This window comes from Apostichopus japonicus, chromosome 12 (assembly GCF_037975245.1).
Source record: "Apostichopus japonicus isolate 1M-3 chromosome 12, ASM3797524v1, whole genome shotgun sequence".
Classification (NCBI taxonomy): domain Eukaryota; kingdom Metazoa; phylum Echinodermata; class Holothuroidea; order Aspidochirotida; family Stichopodidae; genus Apostichopus; species Apostichopus japonicus.
This window is the reverse complement of record NC_092572.1, coordinates 6,611,910-6,633,774: the sequence shown is the minus strand read 5'-3', so window position 1 is coordinate 6,633,774 and position 21,865 is coordinate 6,611,910. Positions and strand designations below refer to the sequence as shown.

Sequence of the window (21,865 nt, the reverse complement as noted above, 5' to 3'; positions counted from 1 at the left end):
TAACCTAATTGCACATGCTACCGATTTATCAGATTTGTCAGCACAATCCAGTATTTACTGTGGTACAGAACTTTAAGATTTATAATAGTTACTGTGATCTCTGTGTGAATCGGCTGCAGAGCTGCATGTGCATTCGGCCAGATTTAACTTGTCAGTTGCGTGCAAATCTCTTATTGCCTACTGTTCCTGTAAATCCCGAACGCATCGGATCATCTTTAGCCTTGTTTTTAATAAGAATTAAGATTCTGCTATTGAGATCCCCTCACCTTTGAAATTCAAATTCGTGATAATGAGTGCCAGCAGTGATACATATCATAACGTCGTATTGGACAGAGAGGTAAGCATGGAGTGCGAACTGTGTCAAAAATCGACAGCATCAATGTCAGAATAGTCGGCAGCACACAACCTAATTCTTCGATGTCTAAAACATAGCGGACCACTCAAAACTAAATAACAAACATGCACTGCTATACATCGTGCACATCCATACCTAAATAAACAGCCGCGCCCCATAGAAATCACCGCATTGGGTACACCTACCGAGGAGTGAAGGATTGTTCACTCTTAGACTTTCCATGACACTAGAAAATACCCCCACCCACCCACCCCTTGTGTTTTACAGTACAGATTTTCACTACAGTATAAAGACAAGAAAAATACTGATAGCCAATTGCAGAACATTCACACATATATCTATTCTACATCATAAAAGACTGGTAAGCTATCCAGATTATACTACTTCATAAATGTGATAACAATAAGTATAATCATAAAACAATGACGGTGACACTTAATACAAAAGACGATAGCCTAGAAAGCAGGATTTTTTTGTATGTAAATGGTTGATAGTGTAACTTTGGGTATGATAAATTAACCGACAGCGGCGAAGTTTGAGTTATTAATAATCACCAGCCCACAGAAACACTAAAAAGTTCAATCGGTTTATCAAATAATTGCTGAATCATCGCCTTTATTTTGCCATTTAAAAAATGCAACCCGAGTACAAGATAGTTTTCCTAGTGGGCCAATCTGAAGGCTGTCAGCTACACAGTCCATTAATTTCATTAGCTTAAAGTGTACGTGAGAACATCTCGTTTGCACACCAATGTTTGTTATCCTTTAATAATGAGAACTACACTGGCTTAAACAGTTATTGGTGAGCAGTTGCCCGGTCATTAATCAATAGTAAGTTGTGAGAGGATACCTGCTCATTAGCATTTACTCACAAGAAATTACTAATTTCTTCACCAACTTAAGCCTGTCAGTAGTTCCTTACTTATTAAAAATTGGCAAAAGGTCGAGCTACACAGCCAATTAGTTTCATTAGGCTAATGTGATCGTGATAACATATCATTTTCTCACCAAATTACCGTGCGAAACAGTTCGCTTTTCTTGTTACCTTTTAATCATGAGAATTATACTGGCTTAGACAATATTCGTTGAACAGTTACCCGGTCATTAGTTATTTGTGAGAAGGTTCCTACTCATCAACATTTACTCACGAAATATTACTCACTTGTTCACTAAAGTTAGCCTGTCAGTAGTTGCTCACTCTTTCAAGTGAGTAATCGTGTGAGTGGAAAAGCTAAATCACAATCAGCTATTCGTGAAGAATTTTTACTTGCTGGTTGTTAGTTATTAGGCAGAAATGGATCACTTTCTCACTGTTATTTAATCATTAGGAATGTCCGTTAGCCACTGTTACTAAGGCAATACCAATCACTAATGATACAACAATTTGTTATACTAATATAAAAAAAATCAAAATCAAAAGCAAAGGATGATGCATAGTAGTGTTAAGATTAATGAGGGTTTGTGTTTAAATCATGAAGCCGATGAGTTGAAAATATTGACATCGAAAAACACCTTGAAAGGTAATGAATGAAAGAAATGTCTTATTCTGTTCCAGTATGGCATCAATGTTACAAAGTAGCAAAATTTGTCATAGGGTTGTAAGATAGACTTATTAAGAGCTATCCTGAGAACAAAGTTAGCTGGAAAAGTTGTGGAAAAGGTCAATGATGATCGTTTAACAACATATGATATTTCACATCACAATTGAAAATATTAGATTTCTTCAAGAGATAATTCCAGCAACATCAAGAGAGCTTATTCGTCATCAGTTCCCCTTCTAGTTCTTTCCTTACTTGTTATTAGAACTCCTTCCGGAACTCTGTGTGGAACAATTATAAACATGAAAACGTTTTGGATGTAATTATTACCACGTAGCACGGGTGTAGAAACAGGGGCCGGGAGACAGGTTAGGAAGAATGGATCAATCTACGGTTTCATAGTCCTCATATTACTTGAAATAGCTTGTAGAGAACAGGCATTTACAAGAACTAGATAATCTTATTAAGGCATTACACATTACACAGCTTAATTAATCTCTTTATAAATAAGGGCAGTCACGCAAAATTTATGTTAAAATGGAAGATTACGTTAAATCTAGTACTTCTAATAAATAATTGAACCCTACCAAAATTCCGGAACAACATATATACTTCTCAAGTCTTGATTTTTGGAAGGAATGTATTTTGGCAGCATTGGAACCGTTTGTTTATGCTTTTCTTCATTTATGCATGCTGGTGTTAACAAGTAACGAGTGCATTTAGCTCAAAGCTAATTTTCGCTTGGTTTAGGTATTGTTATAGCTATCCAATATTGACACTATTCTACAGGAATAATACAGAGAGCAAGGCCGTAACCTTACACCCACGCTAAGGCATTTCGCTGTTGACAAATTGCCTAATGAAAGGAAGAATATCATGTTAGGTCGCGACATGATTCTAAAAGTTTGCTGTATTGAATTGGCATTAAGATCATGTTTTCTCTGTACATAATCACCAGAAACTATACGATGTTCCACCTTTCGGCTGAGGGGTATGTCTTTATGGGGCAAACATAGTTGAGAAGTGTTGAGCATTGCTGTAAATCACTAAACAAATACACATTAATACTGGCAAACAAGTACATAAAGAACCACTCAAATTAATGTCTTGATTTGAGGAGACCCGCAAATCTGGTTTATGTTTGCTTTGTAAAACACTTAATGTAATAAAGTTGCAGGGGCCTACCTTTTCTAAACGGCGGGCTTTGCTTGTCAATCATGACGTCCGTTATTATATTGTCCATTGGTTGTGTAACCACATGCGGTAGTGTTCTCTAACAAAAATTATGCAATATTTTTGAAGTCTACACATTTTCGTGACTGACTCAACCTGTTATACAGTCCGAAGTTGCTTTATTTGCTTTCCTCGTTATACCATAGGTCGTTCTGTCGTCAAAAGTGACTTCCAGAAAAGTCATCAGTTCAAGTTAAATATAATTTTGTTGTACTTTTGTGTACTTCCGATGAGGTTTCATACTTACAGGAATCCGAGAAAGGCATGTGCACCAAGGCGGATGAAAAAGCATAACTAAAGCTACTGATAACTGAACAGGTAATATGGAGGCTATCATTATATTAGGTAATACAAAGGTCAAGTTTCTTTAGCTTGGTTAAACTTCTCCCCTGTCCCATTCTCCCGGCAATTATTGAATTTCGTGTGCGCGCTAGAATATTGGCAATTCTGGCCAAGTGAACGATACGTACATGACTGGTCGTTGAAACTAAGTTTCATATAGTAGCTGTTTCAGAGGCTAGCTGCATTACCAACCTATTCTGAGCATGTCACGGCGCTCACAAGCGCTCGCACTTTGTAGGTACCTACATGACTATACTCCCTGGTATGTTGTCCGCCCAAGATAAACACCATAAACAACCGAAATGTTCTTCCTAATACCGCAATCACTCCACGCGCACTACAATACAGCTCATTTGCAGAAAATGCAGTTCTAGTTTCTCCAAGCGAATACACAATCAAGACCTGCTATTCGTCCTTTCATCGATGTTACATTAATTTTTTGAAATAACTGACACAAAATGACTTTTGTCATATTGAGTATGCTGTTAAGGCAGCAAGGAAAAGAGATTAACGACATGATACGATTAGAGGACATCGTGAGTCTCGACACCACTATTGCTTCCAGCAGTATAAAAGGGTGACATACCAGTGATATATTTTTTGTCAGTACGTTTGCATTTTTGCCATACACTGAAAGGATATTGACTTTTAAAATGTTCCGTGTAACTTGTAGCACTGACACAAATGCAAAAAAAAATATATAAAAAAATTCCAGAAATCTTTTAGGTATTGAGAAGGTCATAGCTTGGTCTTTATTAAACACATTGACAGATGCAATATTTACTTTCTGTTCCTTAGCGCGATTCAATTCACGTTCTTTCTCCAACAAGGCCTACGTAAGATGAAAAAGCAGTATAAAGGTATATGTATGAACTAAGTGTAAAAGAGTGCATATTGAATCATAAATCAGTGTGTCATTAGTGTCATATGGGTGTTTTTACTGGGTTTTTTTTTAAGTGTTTTGGTTATCAAACAGTGAATAATATATCCGTAATCAGAAATGTAGCATGCACAATCGTCAAATTGCTCTACAAATGCATGGATGTTTATAGCCTTATTTGTCTACATGAGTCATAGCATTTTATTAGCCTTCAAATCTGCAAAATTAAGTTTGAATACTTTTTTATTTTGTGCTAAAGTAAAAGTTACCCGAAACGTTTGTACTGTACGGTAACACTTGGATATGGACAGGATATAAGGGATAAATATAATGTATGTTGGTTTTAACAATAATGAAAAGAGGACGATTCTCATATATATATATATATATATATATATATATATATATATATATATATATATATATATATATATATATATATATATATATATATCATCCGCCTGTAAATATGTTGTCTTTGTACTGATCCTTGGCCTTTCTAATTCTCATAAAATTAAAATCCATTCACTCAACTGGCTTCATTTGGTGCACACATTAATCAACAATTAGTGCAGACGTTTAAGACGCAGGAGGTGGAGTGGAAGGCGTCACCAAATACAAATGAAACCAAGTTGGTTGATGCTGTGTGATGTGTCCCTTCCTTCCACAAAACAGCCTCTTGTATTGTTTTAACGTTGAAATTGATTATAAAATATCAGAACAGTATTTCAGTTTTGGGATGTACGTGTACTTTATATTGGGGACGTAATCGAGTGTTCTTAAGAACTCTATCATTTTATACTCTTTACCCATCTTCGAAGTTTATAGCATTTGTACTGATGACTTGTAGTGTTTCGTTGTTGGTAAGACCAAGGATAATTCAGTGTTTTCTCTGCTTTTATTTTTTCACCGTAACTCGAGGAAATGCTTTATTTAAAAAAAAATCATCATGTTACCACTTGAAACTGTATTGTTATGTTTAATTCTCCCATTAACTTCCCCTTTAATTTTAATTCAACGAAAAATAGCACACAACTAGTCTTTGTTTTTTAAAACATAAAGGGGACATAAACTATATCTTAATGTTTAAGTCCTAATGAATAGAGAAGGCGAATGGTCAACTTATGAAATGATCGTTTTAAGTACGAAATAAATATATAAATAGTAATTACATTAGTATAGTCTAAACGTTACTGAGTATCGAAAACAGTTTGCCAATCAGAAATGACTAGCTATTGATGGCTTAATATTTCTATCACTACCCATAGTGTTCACTACGACTTGCAGCAACAATGAACTTTTGAAATTGAAAAACTCACCTTTAAGTTAGCATATACTTTACTGATTTTCTCAAGTTCACTATCCTTTGCTTTCAACTTGCTCTATATAAAAAGGGGAACAAACACAGAATTTCATTTTAAGGATCCGAATCGAACGTATTACTGTAGACAAGGGTGAATGTATGTTCTGTTTAAGGAATTGCTTGAAGAATAAGCTAGATTTGTTTGAATCTACGTGTGTTATAATATTTGAGTAAATCATTCGTAAAATGAGATAAATGCGCTGGATATTTTGATAAACTAAATGTATTGCTTAGAATTGAGTATATCAGGATTTAAAAGTAGTGTCAGAAACCCTTAACTGCTATTGAACAATTGAGTAAAGTATTATTTTGCACGAAACATACTCACGTCTTCGTAACTAAGTCATATTTGCTATAAATTTTACTTTAATGTTTTATTTCACACTACTTTCAAATATATAAAGTCCCTGCTTGTTCTGTAATTTCCTCGAGTCTTGTACATTACTATATTTTTGCAGATAAACTTGAAACAGGATGGGGAAAATGAGGAAATAACAAATCATCTCATCAATGTAAGGTTCATACTTGCAATCCCCGTTGTTCCTCAAATGAGCTATCGCTTTTATAGAAAGGTGTATCGTGTGTTGACGCTGTGCTTATCACTTATCCATGATGTTGTGTCACAATTGAATAGCGAGCAAACCACTACGTCAAAGGTGCTTCTTCTGGATTTCTCTAGTGTTTTTAAAATGCATTACCGAATCAGTTAATTACAGACTTTTTTGTGGATTTATTACTAAGGCATGGCTACTACATTGGCTAGTTCATTTCTTAACGGGTGGTCTCGACACCTTAAACTGCAGATACTTTATACACGAAGCTAAATCTAACAATCATCTCTCAGTCACAAAATATGCTGATAATACTGCATTATCATGCAAAATATCTAAGAGTTCATTTGTCAATGATCATTGAATTATCATCATTCTGTAAATAATATAGTTCAATATGCGATCGACAGAACTTATAGCTCACCCCAAAATCCCCAATGCATAAAGCATGAAGGCCTCCTCTCATCTAAATCACTAAGTGTTAAAATATATTGATCAAAAGTTGACGAACATTGAAAACTTACTACTTAAAGATATGCATCGACGACAACCTGAGATATATATTTTTTTTTAGCTAAGTGTATTACATTGTTTCTAGTTTGGCTTATATCGTGTCATTTTTGAACAAAGGTGCAAAGGAAATGTTTTCAGCTCTCTTTTTTTGCCGCATATTATCTATGTTGTACCTGTTTGGGTACCATTTCATATCGTCGAGAGATAAGAATAGAATGATAGAGTTTCTTAAGAATACGTCACAGATTTTTAATATAGAACCAGTCATTGAGAGAATTGTTAATGCAGATGTTTGAATTCGTCAGAATGACGGACAAAATTAGGAATGACATAATCCAACCATTGCATGTCCCACTTACGGGCCTTTTGATTTATCTAGCAGAAACCTCATAAATCCGTATATCTTTGCCGAAAGTCAGAATTCAACTCTACGTGAGCGTTTGAGCTTTACTGTTTATAAATCTTTCTTCAATATCTTCAAGTAATTGAAAAATCGCGAAACAACGAATCGTTAGTACGTGAACGTGATTCGTAATGTCAAACGAGTATATATATTAATTTTGATAGCTATGCGCAGTGACAAGTCTGATGAATGATTCCTCCCCAGATCTCATTTTAGGCCTTTAAAGCCCTTGTTTGTTAGATAAACGATATAAACTGAAAGTTACCTGGCAATCGAGAAATTTGTCAAGTTGATTTTTAATTTCTTTGTCTTTTTGTTTCACCGTTTTCTATAAGAGATAAAATGCAGATGCAACTTTACTAATCAGTACACATAACATAGACATAAACATAACATATTAGCACTTCTCCGCTAAATTCAATCATTCCCAATGAAGTAATAGTTGGTATGTTTGTGTGAAACTGTAACCAATGGTTTTCTAAATCACACACAAATCCTTGTAGTCGTATACATCGGCTACAAGGCTTTTCACAGGACCATTGGAACACTTCAACTTCAGTCCATAGTTTCGCACTGAAACAAAAGATATCGAGGTCAGTCATCGTTATTACAACATCGCAAGACAAATCTAATTGCCTAGCAGTTTGGTTTTGATGACTGACAGACTTACAAAATAAAAACCGTGTAAACGACTAAGACAAAATGCAATATTATGAAGAAGAAAGTGCCTCCAATGTCTTATTCCTTAGCTCTCGTTTCATCACATCATGAGATCATTTCTGTGTTAGATATAACTGTGTTACAGTCAACCCTCCAGGATTATAATATTTTTGTTTTTCCCTAGACTTTGCAATATATCGACATTTTGCAAAGATATTTGAATATTTCATTCAAAGCCAGTGTGATTTCGCGAGATAACTAAGGACAAATTTTACATTGGTTTATAATTTGATTAATTACATACACGTTAATTGAATTACCTTGTACTCTGTAATCATTGTAAGCTTCAGTATACGTTTTATTTGTATTATATTGTTTTCATACGTTTATACCAATCAGTGAGTATAACTTACCTCTAAGTCGGCTATTGATTTCGCTTTGCTCTGCACGTCTCTCTATTAGAAAGATACATTAAGATGAGATAAAAAAAATCGAGTGAAATACGAAATCTAGCTTAATATAATTGTAACTGTAAGACAACCAAACTTATTTATATTGTGTTATGTTAATATTTTAGTTTTTTCTTCTATATCTTGACGTCAATGCAGATGTCAACGTTTAAGCAATTTCTGATATAATATACAAATTTCCGCTACATTCAAACAGAAAGGTTCACTAGAACATCTTTGTCAATATCAGTAATTACTGCCAATGAATTATCAGACAAAGAACTGCGCGACTGGACAAGGAGTCTATGAAGAATAAGATGATTACGAGATGACGTAAAGGAGGTATGGTACCGCGTGATTTCAGTTCACAACTATCTTTAATAAGGCCAATCCGTCATGCCCAAGAGAGCGAAGAAAGGAGATGTTCGGTTTTATCCATATGCCTACTTATAACATCCAACTACTAGATACGACTTCATTTTAGAATCGCGTATTAATGAACCAGAACTAATATTTGGTACAGCAACTACTGTTCATGCCCCACGACCGTGCATTATTAATTACTACTTTGTGTTCGTAAAACGGTAACATGTGTTGCAGGACATGAACAGTAGTTACTGTGCTAATTATGAGTATCGAGTGGAATAAAAATCGACTCTTATCTCATCCTATACTTGTTCGTTATTGATCTAAAACATGTACTCCGCATATAGTCACTTTCAGTTTGGTTAGTTCTTCATCTTTATTTGCTATTTCTTGGTCTTTGGTTTTTGCTAACTCCTTCAACGAAACATTGAAACACATATACAGTAGCACATGGTTAATATCTTCATCAAAGCAATAGAAAAATGAATAAAACATGTTAAGCATTGTGTTAAGACGTTTACCCGACATCAGTGTTCTCTCTATTGTAAATATTCTAAGTATAGCAACGGCTTTTACAAAATTAGCTGTATTGTGTTTGCCTATATGGACGGGTTGATTTACTGCACACCTATGAAATCAACATGTAACAACCAAAAATGTAATCTTTGGAATTTGTATGAGCAGAAAATGGATATTGCGAGCCCCTATAAAACCGTGTGCTCATTCCGACGGCTATAAATATGACGGGTGAACTGTAATATTTACAGAAAAAGATCTAAGTACTTGTAATTATGGTATCTTACAACAGCAGCGGTAATTTTTGCTTCATTGTTTGAAAATTATCAATGTAAATGAACATTTTACCCTTTGATAATTCTTTTTTTCATATTTTCATCTTGTAAGAGCATCCTGTCTATATCAAAACGGAGCCTTTAACTAAATTTCACGTGTGTGTGTGTGGGGGGGGGGGTGTTGGCAATTAAAAACAAGGATGCTCACACAGCCCCATCTGACGATGGCAATGTTTTACAGGTCATTATTTTGCAACAAAATAGTAGAATTTCTTTGTAGAGGGGGCGTGGTGGGGGTGGGGGGATTCGAAACAAAACGTAATTTTACGGAGGAAAGGTATTATATTAAGAAAGTTAATCGATCCACATGCATCACGTAAGGTGTTAGAAAACATAACTTTAAATTCATTTATTAAAGTCAGTGATTGGTGGAAAAAACAGCAAATGATAAGTAAAAGGAATAAAGCAAGTCACATGGTGCCAAATACACAAGTTTACAGGTACCCCGTACAGCGTTTATTTACATAGAATTATTTAGCCTTATGAAGCTCCAAATTATTTACGACGTTTAAACATTTCTCTTTGCTTTCATATTGTAAGTTAAATATACATACTGTACACATTTTAAGTAATATAATTGCTCAAATGTTTTAATCATATAAACTTTTTTCCCCATAGTTCTCCTATAAGACCACTTTTTGACATGTTTAATAAATGCTTTCATGCCATTTGATAACAAAATACCATAGATGAATAGCTGATTCCAGTACATCCGGGCTCGGTGTCCAATTTCTAGTCAAAAGCAAGCCGAGTCCGAGACAGGTCCGAGTCCATGGCACCCCAAATTCGATTCCAAGCTTTGAACTATACATCTATGTCGATTTCACTCCTTCCACTCCTACCTCACCCTTCCAACAATAGTTTTGTTTGCTAACATGTTTGATGTATTCAGTTAAGAGGAAGATTTTCTTTGAGCTGTGCCATATAGCGTTGGCTGTTGTTGTTGTTCCAATGCACACTGCAACAATCTCAGAAATGTTGTTTACTTTAATGATTTTCAATAACTCAAATACATTTCAGAACAGGAATTACACTGACATTTTTTTGTATTGTATATCAAAGTTGTGGTGCGGTTCCTGGGCAACCCGGAAACATTTCTTAAAATATCGAAATGCTGACTTTTCATGGCAAACATTTGATTGTTGCAAAATCTGGACGTTTGTCTGGAACATTTCTAATTTATTTCAGCATTAAATATAAATATATCTACAGATCAGGACGTAAGAAACTAAACGTTGTTGATTTTATTGTAAATAACGCTACAGCAGATTGCTAGATTATTAAATGAAATATCTTTTGAATAGATATGATGATGTTTCCTTTTCTTCAAAGTGCAGAATGATTCACTTCATGTGCAAAATCCTTTATTGCCCAATATAACAACAGAACACTTTCAATAGATTCAATTTGAATTCTTATTTATAATAGTGTAACTAAATCGAATTTGTTCAATCTAACAGCAAAATAATATTAATATTCAATTTTAATTTGTTAATTTTACAAAGTGTCCTCTCTATTACGGCCAACTATACTGCAACGTGCACCCAATCAAACAGAAGTCTTTCTCAAGGACCTAGGAGTGCATTCGCTATTCTAAAAGTTAACATAGATAATAAACCAGCACAGATCGTCTCGACAGCTTGCGGGTTAAACATTATTCATGTTCTTAGAGTTATTAGCTACAACGAAATCCAGTAAGCATTTCATGTTGTTATAACTTAAGTGCATAATATCATCTGGTTTTTGGTCCTGTCTTTTACGGCCAACTATACTGTAGCGTATACCGAATCAAACATTAGTCTTTCGCAAGTACTTATTGCGCCCATTCGCTATCGTAAAAGCTGATATTGATAACACCAAAAGAAAATAGAACGAACAGAGAAAACAGAGATCGGCTCGACAGCTAGAGGGTTGGACATAAATCATGTGTTTAGTGGTTATCATGGCTAGAAAATAATCCATTAAACATTTGATATTGTTATTACTTAAGTGCGTAACATCAAGAGAGGTAAATAGCGTATTCTTACTTTCAGTTCAGATATTTCTCCATCTTTCTTTTCCTGCATAAAAATTGAGAATGAATTACAATGAAATGAAGAACGAAAAAACGAAAAAAATAATGCAATCATTGTTAAATACCAGTTGATCATTTCATGATATTTCCATGCAAAAGACTCTGCAATCAAATTGAAGATAACATTGAGCCTAGCTGTGACTTTGTTTTATAGGGCATTGAATCCTGTATGAAAAATTAAGTACTACAGCCTGTTAGTGTCATGTATTTAAAACACAATTTTTAATGAGAAATATTTGCAAAGTATTAATTTTCAATATAGCTATTAGAAAGGAAAATATCCCATCCAGTACACATAGCGTTTGTATAATTACGTTTTAGGTCAACGAAGTTTTAAGCCAAGATTTTGTTCTTAAACATTAAACATCGTAATTGGAGTTTTTCATAACCTGAAGTACACCTTTGACCACCCTTACTCGAGAAAGTCATGCACCAGAGAGGGAATTTTTCATAACTACTGCAATGTCTCATATATATCGTAATGTATAAACTTGCCAAGCAAAGCTATACACTTGTAATACTATCATCCAAGATTGTTTTAACATTAGCGGATATTATTAATATTTTACCTGGTTCGCCAAAAGCTCAACGTTTTCTCCTTTCCTGGCAGAGATAAGTGATAACAAGATTGGCATTATACATAATTCACTATCAATATAAGATGCGGTGCAACGAGAAGCAATTTCATGTGTTTGTATATTTCTTGATATATATATATAATATTCAACGATCCTGTTCGTTTCCAAAGTCTAATATATTGAAATCGTATTTTCACGAATCATGTATGCTTATTTGCCTTTAGCTCAAATAGTATTAGGGCAAATCTGTAGAGAAAGGAATTCAACTTAATGGCGTTTATTTCAATAAGCCAGTTCGGAGATACCACCAGCTTATGATAAAGTAACATGTCCAACGGTCGACTGTGAATTGTATCGTCACTCGACAGCTTGGAGGTTAGAACATACATCGATGATATCAAGATATTGACGGTTAAGGCTTTGAACGACTTTTTAATGGAGCGAGGACTTAAATTATTGGGAAGAAAAGAAGTTTCTTGTCGAAGAAGAACTTGTCGCACTTGTATTCGCTACGAAGAGATTGCCTCAGCTTGCCCCAACATTACAAACAACAGTGTGTTCTAAAGTAGCGACAAAGGTGCAGAACCTATAGTGAGCATACTGCATGAATATGATCTGCACTGGTTGTAAAGGCAAAAGTATTTGAAGTAAAAAAATCATCCAAATTCGTTATCTTATGGTCATTCACATACAAAATTCTTTTTCGAAGAAATGATTTTCTATCGTATTAACATTTTTTAGTAACAGTAATATGACATGCTACGACGATATTTCCCATGTATATTTCATTGGTGCTAACTTCTACATATTCGATTAATCACTATGCGACAAATAAACGCTCACAGCGAAAACTAAGAATTGGCTGTGCAGCAAGCACAGCTTTGCGGTTTCTCTGCTGTCCTACTTTTCCTAGCTGCTCTGTGGACAATCACGCGGCGGCGGAGAGCGTCAGGGACTGTTCCATTATGCATTAGGGGGTTAATACCAATGTAATACTAGTCCGAACCCCCACTACGACTTCGAACGAAGACAACAACAACACTTCTTTCACCAACGTGTGCTGAGTACAGTATTGTGACGTCATGTCGATTGAGAACAAAGGGAAACACAAGGAATATCCCTGATTTCTTTTTAGTTTGCAATTTGGCGTAAGGTTCTCATTGGTCAAGCTAGTTAAGAATCGGTAGAAAACGTGATGAATATTCAAAGTTTAATTCACCGTTTGAACTGGGATTATAGGACTTCGCATACAAAAGTTACGGTGCAAATATAGCCCACACAGTGCGGAAAAACTAGGGGTTTCAAGTGTACTCTCATTGAAAATATCCTAAAATCACTTTTTTAATTAAAAATTGGCGTAAGGTTACCAAAATATATATATATTGATTAAGGCATACACCACCAGAAAGCTAACAGTTTAAGCTTTCAAAATGTGGATGGTCCAAAATGATGGATTAAATACACATGAAGATACAGGTCAAAACACACACAAAATGGCTCTCGCGCTACACAGTTAAGGACACTCTCGGAGTGCCGTGAGCGCTATGTTCCATTATAAAATAATATTAGCGTTCATACCGCGAACGCAGTATCATTATCACCCCCTGACGTCTTTAGTTCTTTTCCGATGTAGGAAAAATATTATTAAAAGTAAAGTAAATTAAGTAAAGTAAAATTTATTGACATTCATCATAAAATGACAATATAATAAAATGGACTAGAGCATCTTAAAAATAGGTTAAAAAAGTTATCTATGTATCATACAATTCAAAGTTTTAATACTTCTAGGTAAAAATGATCGCCTAAACCGTTCTGTACGCATATACGTGGGATCGTGTAAAATCTACGTGGTTTATGTAAAAATCAAAAAGAGGGTGATCGGAATCCTCGACTATAGAAGAAGCACATAGACATATGATACGATCAATAAAATCATCTGTGATGGTAGAATACAACTTGATGGATTTATTCAAGTAGTCTAATTGTCCTTTAGAACAGGATGATAACCAAACTGGGCCACATACACAAGGAAAGACAACACCATTGTCTGAAAAAGCCAAAGCTGCTTATCAAAATCTAAGCCAAAGCCGGCGAGCCTACGAATACAATGCAATCTCTGTTTAGCTTTTGATGCCATATTGTTCACGTGGGTATTCCAAGTATTCCAGCGAGCTGCTAAAGTTTCATCCAAGATATTTAAAATCTGATACAACCTCAATCACATTATTGTCAATGTACAATGGGGCATGACTTTGCACTGCACGAAAATCAACAATCATTTCCTTGGTTTCCTTACCATTAATAAGCATATAATTATCCTTGCACAAATTCACAGTATACTCTATGGCTGCAAAATAATTTGTTAGACACTGTGGGTTTTTATCGGTGCACATCCCAATTATGGCAGTATCGTCTGCATACTTCAAGATATAAACATTATCATAATATGAGACTAATGAATCAGTGTAAATTTCAAAAAGTAATGGGGACAAGCAGCAACCCTGTGGAACACCAGTGTTAATTACGAGAGTATCACTGTTGGCACTGTTACAGTGAACAAACTGTGTACGATCAAACAGGAAATCATAAAGTAGAATAATTACATTGTCACTGACATACGCCTTCATAATGTCCAGTAATTTAGAACAGCAATTGGTATTAAATGCAGAACTGAAGTCCATAAAACAAATCCTTGCATAATTACTAGGAGTGTCCACATGTTGACGTAGAATAGTGTCCAGAAGAAGGCAGGCATCCTCCGTCGATCTGCGACTGCGGTATGCGAATTGGTATTATTACTTAAATTGCGGGACTACCACAATGAAAATAATGTCCATTATCTTAAAAATTTCCCGTTCGTAATTACTAGAGTACGCTTGCAACGATAACAATACAGATTTTATTCACAAATGACCCAAAGCGGAGGTCAAGCACATAGATTCGCGCATGCGTAGGGTGTACCTCCGAAAAGGCTTATCGATCAAGTCACCTTCCAATATCCTCGTTGGCTTCTTTGTCTTCAGTTTTACTTGAACACTAAAATTTCAAATTTGCCAAAGTTCTTGTATTCTGCTCTACAGTTTCTGGTATCTCTCTCAGACGTGTACGAAGACTTACATTACATAGCAGAATGGGCAAAGCTAAATTAGTGTGATAAACCATTTTGTACAACACCTTATTGTATTCTGGTCATTTGATTGGTCAATTGCTCGTTGATTGCAATCCGCTCTATTCCACTCTATGAAATAGAACCATGGGTTATACTTTTTTTTGTAGAACTTTTTTCAATGGTAAGAGACCAGAGAAACCTGTCTGTTCAAAACAATCTGTTGCATGAGTGCATTTGACCCATCTTAATATGATATGTTGTACAAAAAAAATAATGAATGGTTTCCATTCGTGCAATAGTGAAAATATTTCATTCGTTGAAAGATGGCATTTGTTCCATTCAACGAGGTGCAACTGAGTTGAATGGAACATTCCATCTTTCAACTCATGAAATATTTGCACTATTGCACGAATGGAAACCATTAATTATTTGTATAATATTTGACAGATATCAGTTTCTAAAAGTGAAGTCCCGATGACTGAAACTTTCAAAGGAGTAGTAAATCCGTAACGACCTAGTGAATAACTAGAAAAGGAAATAGGTGCTTTTGTCTTTCATTAGTATGAGAAGTTCTCGTATGTTAAGCAATAAATAAGTATTGATAAAATAAACAAGAATTGTAGGTAATTACAGCCGATATCCTGATCCACTGCTCAGTGTGTTTCATACCAGTTACTTACTCATGATATAACAGGATAATAAAGCAGCGAAAATGTAGCATTGCTTAGATAAACAATTCTTCTACATTATCGATCGTTTGCTTACCTCGTCTTGTTGTTCTTTCGCCGTTTTCGGTTAGCCATTGCTTGATGGAAAACAAAAATAAAACATCAAACAAAATATTCGAGCGTAAGTCATTCACCAAAAGTCAAACAACAAAGTATACCTTGGATGAAACGGCTCGTCGCATTCGACAAATAGAACCTAGATATATGAAAGATCTGGGAGCATTGGATAACGTCAACAATTTAGTTTAACTACTTATCAAAAACTCCTTTTACCTTTCTAATAAAAAATAACTTTTTTCTCTCCATACCTTTGATTAGTAAAATTATCCCAAAGACGATAAAGCATCCTGCTGATGTTACTGCTACGAATAACCAAATCGGCAATGTTTCAATGAAAGGCACTGAAAAGATGAAATCATTTGGAAGAAATTGAGACCGTGCTGAATTTCGATCAACTAAGAATTATTTGAGTGTACATGACTGTGGTTAAGATGTTGCCCTTGCATGGACTCAATGTGCGCAGTTAGTAACGAGCGTAAATCTAATGCGGTCACAATCGTGTACATTGTAATACGCCAAGAGAAATATCGGGCCAATATTATTTGTAGCTTCTTAACTGCACAGAACTGTATGCTCTCCTTCGAACATTTGGATACCCAATTTGCCTTTTGAGTCCACCAACCACTGTGTCACATATATTTCCGGAAGATTTTTTTACCTGTCATTTTAACTTGAGCGTGGACAAATCTTACATCATCGTTGCTTCTCTTCGGATCTACTGCTTGACACGTTAAGATTGCAGGATGTCCATAGACAGCGGTTACTGTACTGGTAATATATCTTGAATTGCCATTTAGAGGTAATATTTCATTTTGTTGAATGCCTTCTGTGATCTCCTTGGATCCGTTAAACCACTTTAACGTCATTAAAGGAGGCGCATTGTATGCCGTACATGTCAAAGAAATGGACTGAGATGGACTGATGTACGATAAACAGCTGCTTTCGTTATCACAGGCATCGATATCAAGGACAAAGTTACGGAGAGAGGCTGATAATAAAACAGAATAACAATAATTAGTCAAGTTTTAAATATTTATAAATTTGAACTATCTCTCTGAAGACTCATTACACGATAAGCGTCACTCTGTATAACAGTTGTTGTTGTACGCCGCCTTCATAGTGCTTACGTTTATATTCTTTGCCGTACAATTAATATTAGCATTACGCTCGATTGATGTAAAGTTGCTGAAATTATAGCCATTTGCACGAGCAGTTGTAAAGGAGATGAAATACGTTTTTGCTCGCTTACTACAAATAATTAAAAGAATAAAGTGATATCTGGCTCAGTAAATAAACTACCTAACTGCTTTCAAATTCTTTAAGAAGGTGGACTAATTTTACCGATTCTATGACTTATGACTTTTTTTTACAAATAGTCTAGTACGTCAAATACTACCATGGTTTGCCTGGTAAGAATGGGCATTGAGAGGGCTCGTCATTGTCTCGAGTCTTATTTCAAGAAATTTATGGTAAAATGTAAAATTTGTTTTGAATTTTAAAAGCATCGGTGGATAAAATGTTCTTTTTTTGTGTCGCACTTTTTTTGCACTTTTTTTATTTATAAAACGTTCGACTATCAGTACAACTGATGCTTTATATGTATCCCCTACACAACAAATACATCTGAAACAGAATGTCCTTCTCATATTAAGCCAACAAAAGATCTGATCTTACTCTTCTAACTGGCAAGAACGAACCTTGTACAAAAACCTTTACTTCTCCATGACATTCGTTTTCTACCGAGGTGACCCGGCAAAAGTATTTTCCTTCATCTTTAAGAGTAACGTTTCTAATGAAAAGTGTCCCATTTACTCTTACAACATACGGCTCGTTGTCTTTATTGGCATTGTCACCGGTAAACGAAGCCACAAGTGTGCTTTTGTCAAAAGACTCTCCTTTTCTCCAGAAATAATCGCCAGTTCCTTCCACCATGCAAAATATTTCTGCCGGCAGTCCTTCCTTGACTAAAGTAGAGGCTGTGGTCCTGCCTGCTTCACTGTCTGATATGTGGTAGGCTGTAACAATTGAATAGTTCCTCTTATAAATGCAATTTCATACTAGGTCTAGTAAGATATTATTCGACAGACCTACAGAATAACAGAATAATACCCAGTCGAAAATGAAACGCAGTAATGATTACAATAAGTACTTATATAATGGACACCAACTTTAGTGATACACATTTTTATGCTGAAAATGAATTCAATTACGAAATTTACTTGATGAGACGAATGGTTACAGTAATTTCTCCCTTGACTCTTTATTATGTTCCATGTTCCATATAACAACGATCGATCTTGATCCAAGAAATTAAGTTGCATTGTATAATTCCTTTATTAATGCAATTAACAAATATGTGACATTTAGTTATAAAAAATCTGCATTCTGGTACTTTTTCTGAGAAATTACTTGCCTGAGAGAAACATTTACGTTTGAATACGTCTCCAATGTAACTATACGTAATATTACTGGTGGATTTTTTTTTAAACATTTAAATCAAAGCAAACGTTCAACGTACTTGCATAAATCCCTAACTGAATATAAACATGTGAATATCAAATTCGTCTAAGTTTGGTGGAGCCGAATCAGCTTCCAAAGTGCCTGTAGCTGTAACTAACACTATTGAAACTCGTTATTTATAAAATACGACCAAGGGAAAACATTGCTGATGATGCACCTGTAGATGTAATACATCTTTTGTGACGACATAATAACAAACAACCCACCTGAGCATTTCGGCAATACGCATGCAAATATCATAAATATACAGTAAATCTTCATTTTCCCATCTGCTGTCACAATGCGTAGCTCTTTGTAGGACAGAAAAACGAAACTCTGTAGGATCAAACAAAATCTGACAAAATGCACTTTAAAATATTATCTGAATAAAAATGATACAGTGAGAATATAAAATTGGCCGAGTCAGACCAGATATCTTTTAACATATTGCATACCTCAAATATGTCGAGTTGAACTTTTTTATTATGACAAGAACAATTGACTGGCTTGCACTTGATCCAAATTATGTGTAAAGTGTATTCTTAAGTAGTAGCCTACATATGCAAATATCATAGTTTACATCTTCCCTGCCATTTGACAATTTTTTTAAAATTATTTGACTCCGTCTTTATAATACTGGTCATGGGGTAAATGTATAGTAAATACTGCATCTGTAAAATTTGGGCTGCAAATTGTTAAATATGTATCTCGAACAACATTTGTTTAGCTACAACTTTATGAAAACGGTAGCAAAATTAAATTCAGTTTGGCTTATATTTCATTACCGTCATTGCTTTTTAATCCAGAATGATTTGTATCCGATATCCAAAAAGAGTGAATAGTATATACGTTTAATTCATTCGTTACTTGTGTGAAGATGTTGGGAATGAATACATTGTCAAGTAAAGTAAGACTTAAAATAAGTTACTTTAAACTAACATAACATACATGGTTGATTGCAGATAGTACGCAATTATCTGAGATCAAGACATACATTGAGTTAATAACCGTTACTGTTAGCACGGCGTAATATTCGAGACTTGCAAGTAAATATGAATATACACTGTTTTCTTCATGTTCTTGTTTACTACATGATGTTTCAGTTAACACATTAAAATTAACTAAATATGTATTTTTTTTTCCAGGAATTGTGAAGACCTACTCCTAAAAATTGTCAAGTCACTTTGCCTCCTTAAAGTACTAAAATGTGGTGATTGGATAATCTGTATAATGACGTAAGTGACCCATAACTGAGTATAAACAAAAGGTTAGTATACCTGCACACAAAGAGACTAAAAAAAATAAAAATAAAAATAAAACGCTACCGAATATGATAAGGTCCAGTTTAATATAGCACCAGATAATGGTTATTGACCCTCCCTATTACGTGATATCCCACCGAAATGTAGATATTTGTTGTTATATAACACACAAGATAAATCCACACTCAGTTCCCGTATAACTTGTGAACGCATTCTAAATGGTACTTTCACATTAACTTAAATTGAAATGTGCTATTTTTTAAATTTGGGAAGGACGTTCAACCAGTTAACGTAATTTCTTTGACAAGTTGAAAGGTAAATCGAATTTTACGTAGCCTGTCTAAAGAGCCTACAATAGTGGGTTTGTATAATATCTACTGTTGAAAATATCATAAGCTTTTTTTAAAAACCTATATATTGTTCGATGTCAAAATTTACCAATTGCGTGACAGAAAAGTACTTGTGACAAAGTTTAAAATATATACATTTTTTTTTTATAATTCTCAGTTTCTTGCAATGATTGGCATAGAATATAAGTGTTTTGCATTGCGTTATTACTGCCTTAATTTCCTTGCTTCCTAAATGTCAGATGTTTTTACGTGATAACACACACCACGTGTTCAGTCTATTAGGTAACTGGCGTCTGATATAGATAAAGACACTTCATTTCGAACTTGTTAAAGTAAAACATTACATGGAAAGGAAAGCACATGTTGCCATCACTTGAACAACAAGAGAGTAATGTATTGTAAGAAAAGCAACCAAAGATTTCGAAAAACTTTAAAGATGTTGAAAGTAAAAGGATATGAAAAGAGATATAAATTATATTATTGTTGTAGAAGCAGATTCTATTTGTAAACCATTGAATATCCATAGAGTACAGTTTTCATATATACTTATGAGTGTTGTAACTGAAAACTACACGCCTACACATACATCTCATGTACACTTGTTCTTGGATTTATTATTTAGAAACGTTTTCGTAAAGTGGTTAAACAGTTAACGATAATGCATACCATAATCGATTGTTCTGGACTTGTTTAGTATTATATTAAACATGTTAGCCTTACCTCGTTGGCTTTCCTAACAAAGAAACTACTAAACACAAAGACCAAAGAATGTTTTCAACAAAATGGCGATATTGTAATAAGCAGCTAAATGACGCCAAAATGAACGGTAGCTGTACGTATTTATTGCATAGTGTTCAAAGTTCAAAATATACAGTATTTAAGGCAAATTGTCAGAGCAAAGTTCATATTGACAATTAACGATGACACATCATTGTGTGTATTGCAGATCTATATCTATTGAGCGTCTATGGGTAGAGAAATCTACATAGTTTTAATATGAAGGGTTTCTAATTTCCGATTTTTATTTTACCGAATTTCTCTTTGAAATGCGTAGTGTCCAGAACATAGGACTATGGGACAGAAACAAAAGGTTGGATAAGAAGGTTCACGCATTTGGATTTTGTTTTCATGGGCCGTTACATCACCAGATATTATGGGATTGCCTTCTTTGTGAAGTTTGGGAAGAAATTGAAAGCAACAAGCTTTTTCAGTGGCTTCTTTCCGGGAAGTCTCGAGAAACACCCCAAATTGCAGAAATGGCGTATAAACGGAAATTTCGAGGTTGCTTTCTGTTTTGCAGGTAAATGTTTATTACAATTATATTTATATATAAGGGAGTGCTCCGTCGTTGAAAGCGAAGCATTGTGGATTCGAAAATCACTGTAAGATGTAATTGCTTCCATATTTCACATCTGCGTCGTTAGATGTTTGTATAAAGTTCATGTGGATTCATATCTGAGTTCTTCCACGCTTTCCTCATACTGTGACTTAATCCATGACCGTTACCAAAAGAAATATTGTGCTTCGCAAAAAATGAAACGTTTCTTTAAAATGAAACTGCACATCCAAAGATAAAGTAGCTGTAGATTACAATCCAAGAAGACATGCTCAATATTTTCAATATTACAAAAGGAGCATTTGCCTGTGTTATTTGTTGCAATGATTCTGTGAAAAGTATAATCTGATGAAATGAAGCTTGGCT

At 34.7% G+C, this 21,865-nt stretch overlaps 1 protein-coding gene across 7 annotated transcripts; it reads right to left on the bottom strand.

Annotated features, from left to right (window-relative positions):
- Nucleotides 1–675: 675 nt before the first annotated feature.
- Nucleotides 676–21,017, bottom strand: LOC139976863 (uncharacterized). 7 transcript variants are annotated; one of them, XM_071985718.1, is made up of 14 exons: nucleotides 20,884–21,017; nucleotides 18,779–18,887; nucleotides 17,750–18,067; nucleotides 16,711–17,040; nucleotides 16,301–16,393; nucleotides 16,030–16,069; nucleotides 12,147–12,180; nucleotides 11,531–11,563; nucleotides 9,004–9,066; nucleotides 8,251–8,292; nucleotides 7,443–7,505; nucleotides 5,667–5,729; nucleotides 4,252–4,299; nucleotides 676–2,173 (listed from the first exon to the last, which is right to left on the bottom strand). In XM_071985718.1, exons 2-14 carry the CDS (start codon nucleotides 18,831–18,833, stop codon nucleotides 2,144–2,146), a joined length of 1,212 nt encoding a protein of 403 aa, XP_071841819.1. In that variant the 5' UTR covers nucleotides 18,834–18,887; nucleotides 20,884–21,017; the 3' UTR covers nucleotides 676–2,143. The 7 variants fall into 7 exon arrangements, with proteins under 7 accessions (XP_071841819.1, XP_071841821.1, XP_071841820.1 ...); XM_071985720.1 differs by having other exon boundaries at nucleotides 18,779–18,862; nucleotides 20,884–21,006; XM_071985719.1 differs by having other exon boundaries at nucleotides 18,779–18,906; nucleotides 20,884–20,994.
- Between the last annotated feature and the right edge of the window lie 848 nt (nucleotides 21,018–21,865).

What these genes read in the sequence shown, in the direction of transcription:
- LOC139976863 (XM_071985713.1), bottom strand. Translation starts at nt 20,872, where the DNA reads ATGTTTAATATAATACTAAACAAGTCCAGAACAATCGATTATG. An exon ending in CGCTCAAGTTAAAATGACAG is followed by an intron (nt 16,394 to 16,710) that starts GTAAAAAAATCT and finishes TCATCTTTTCAG; the next exon opens with TGCCTTTCATTGAAACATTG. An exon ending in AAGAACTAACCAAACTGAAA is followed by an intron (nt 8,293 to 9,003) that starts GTGACTATATGC and finishes TCTTTCTAATAG; the next exon opens with AGAGACGTGCAGAGCAAAGC.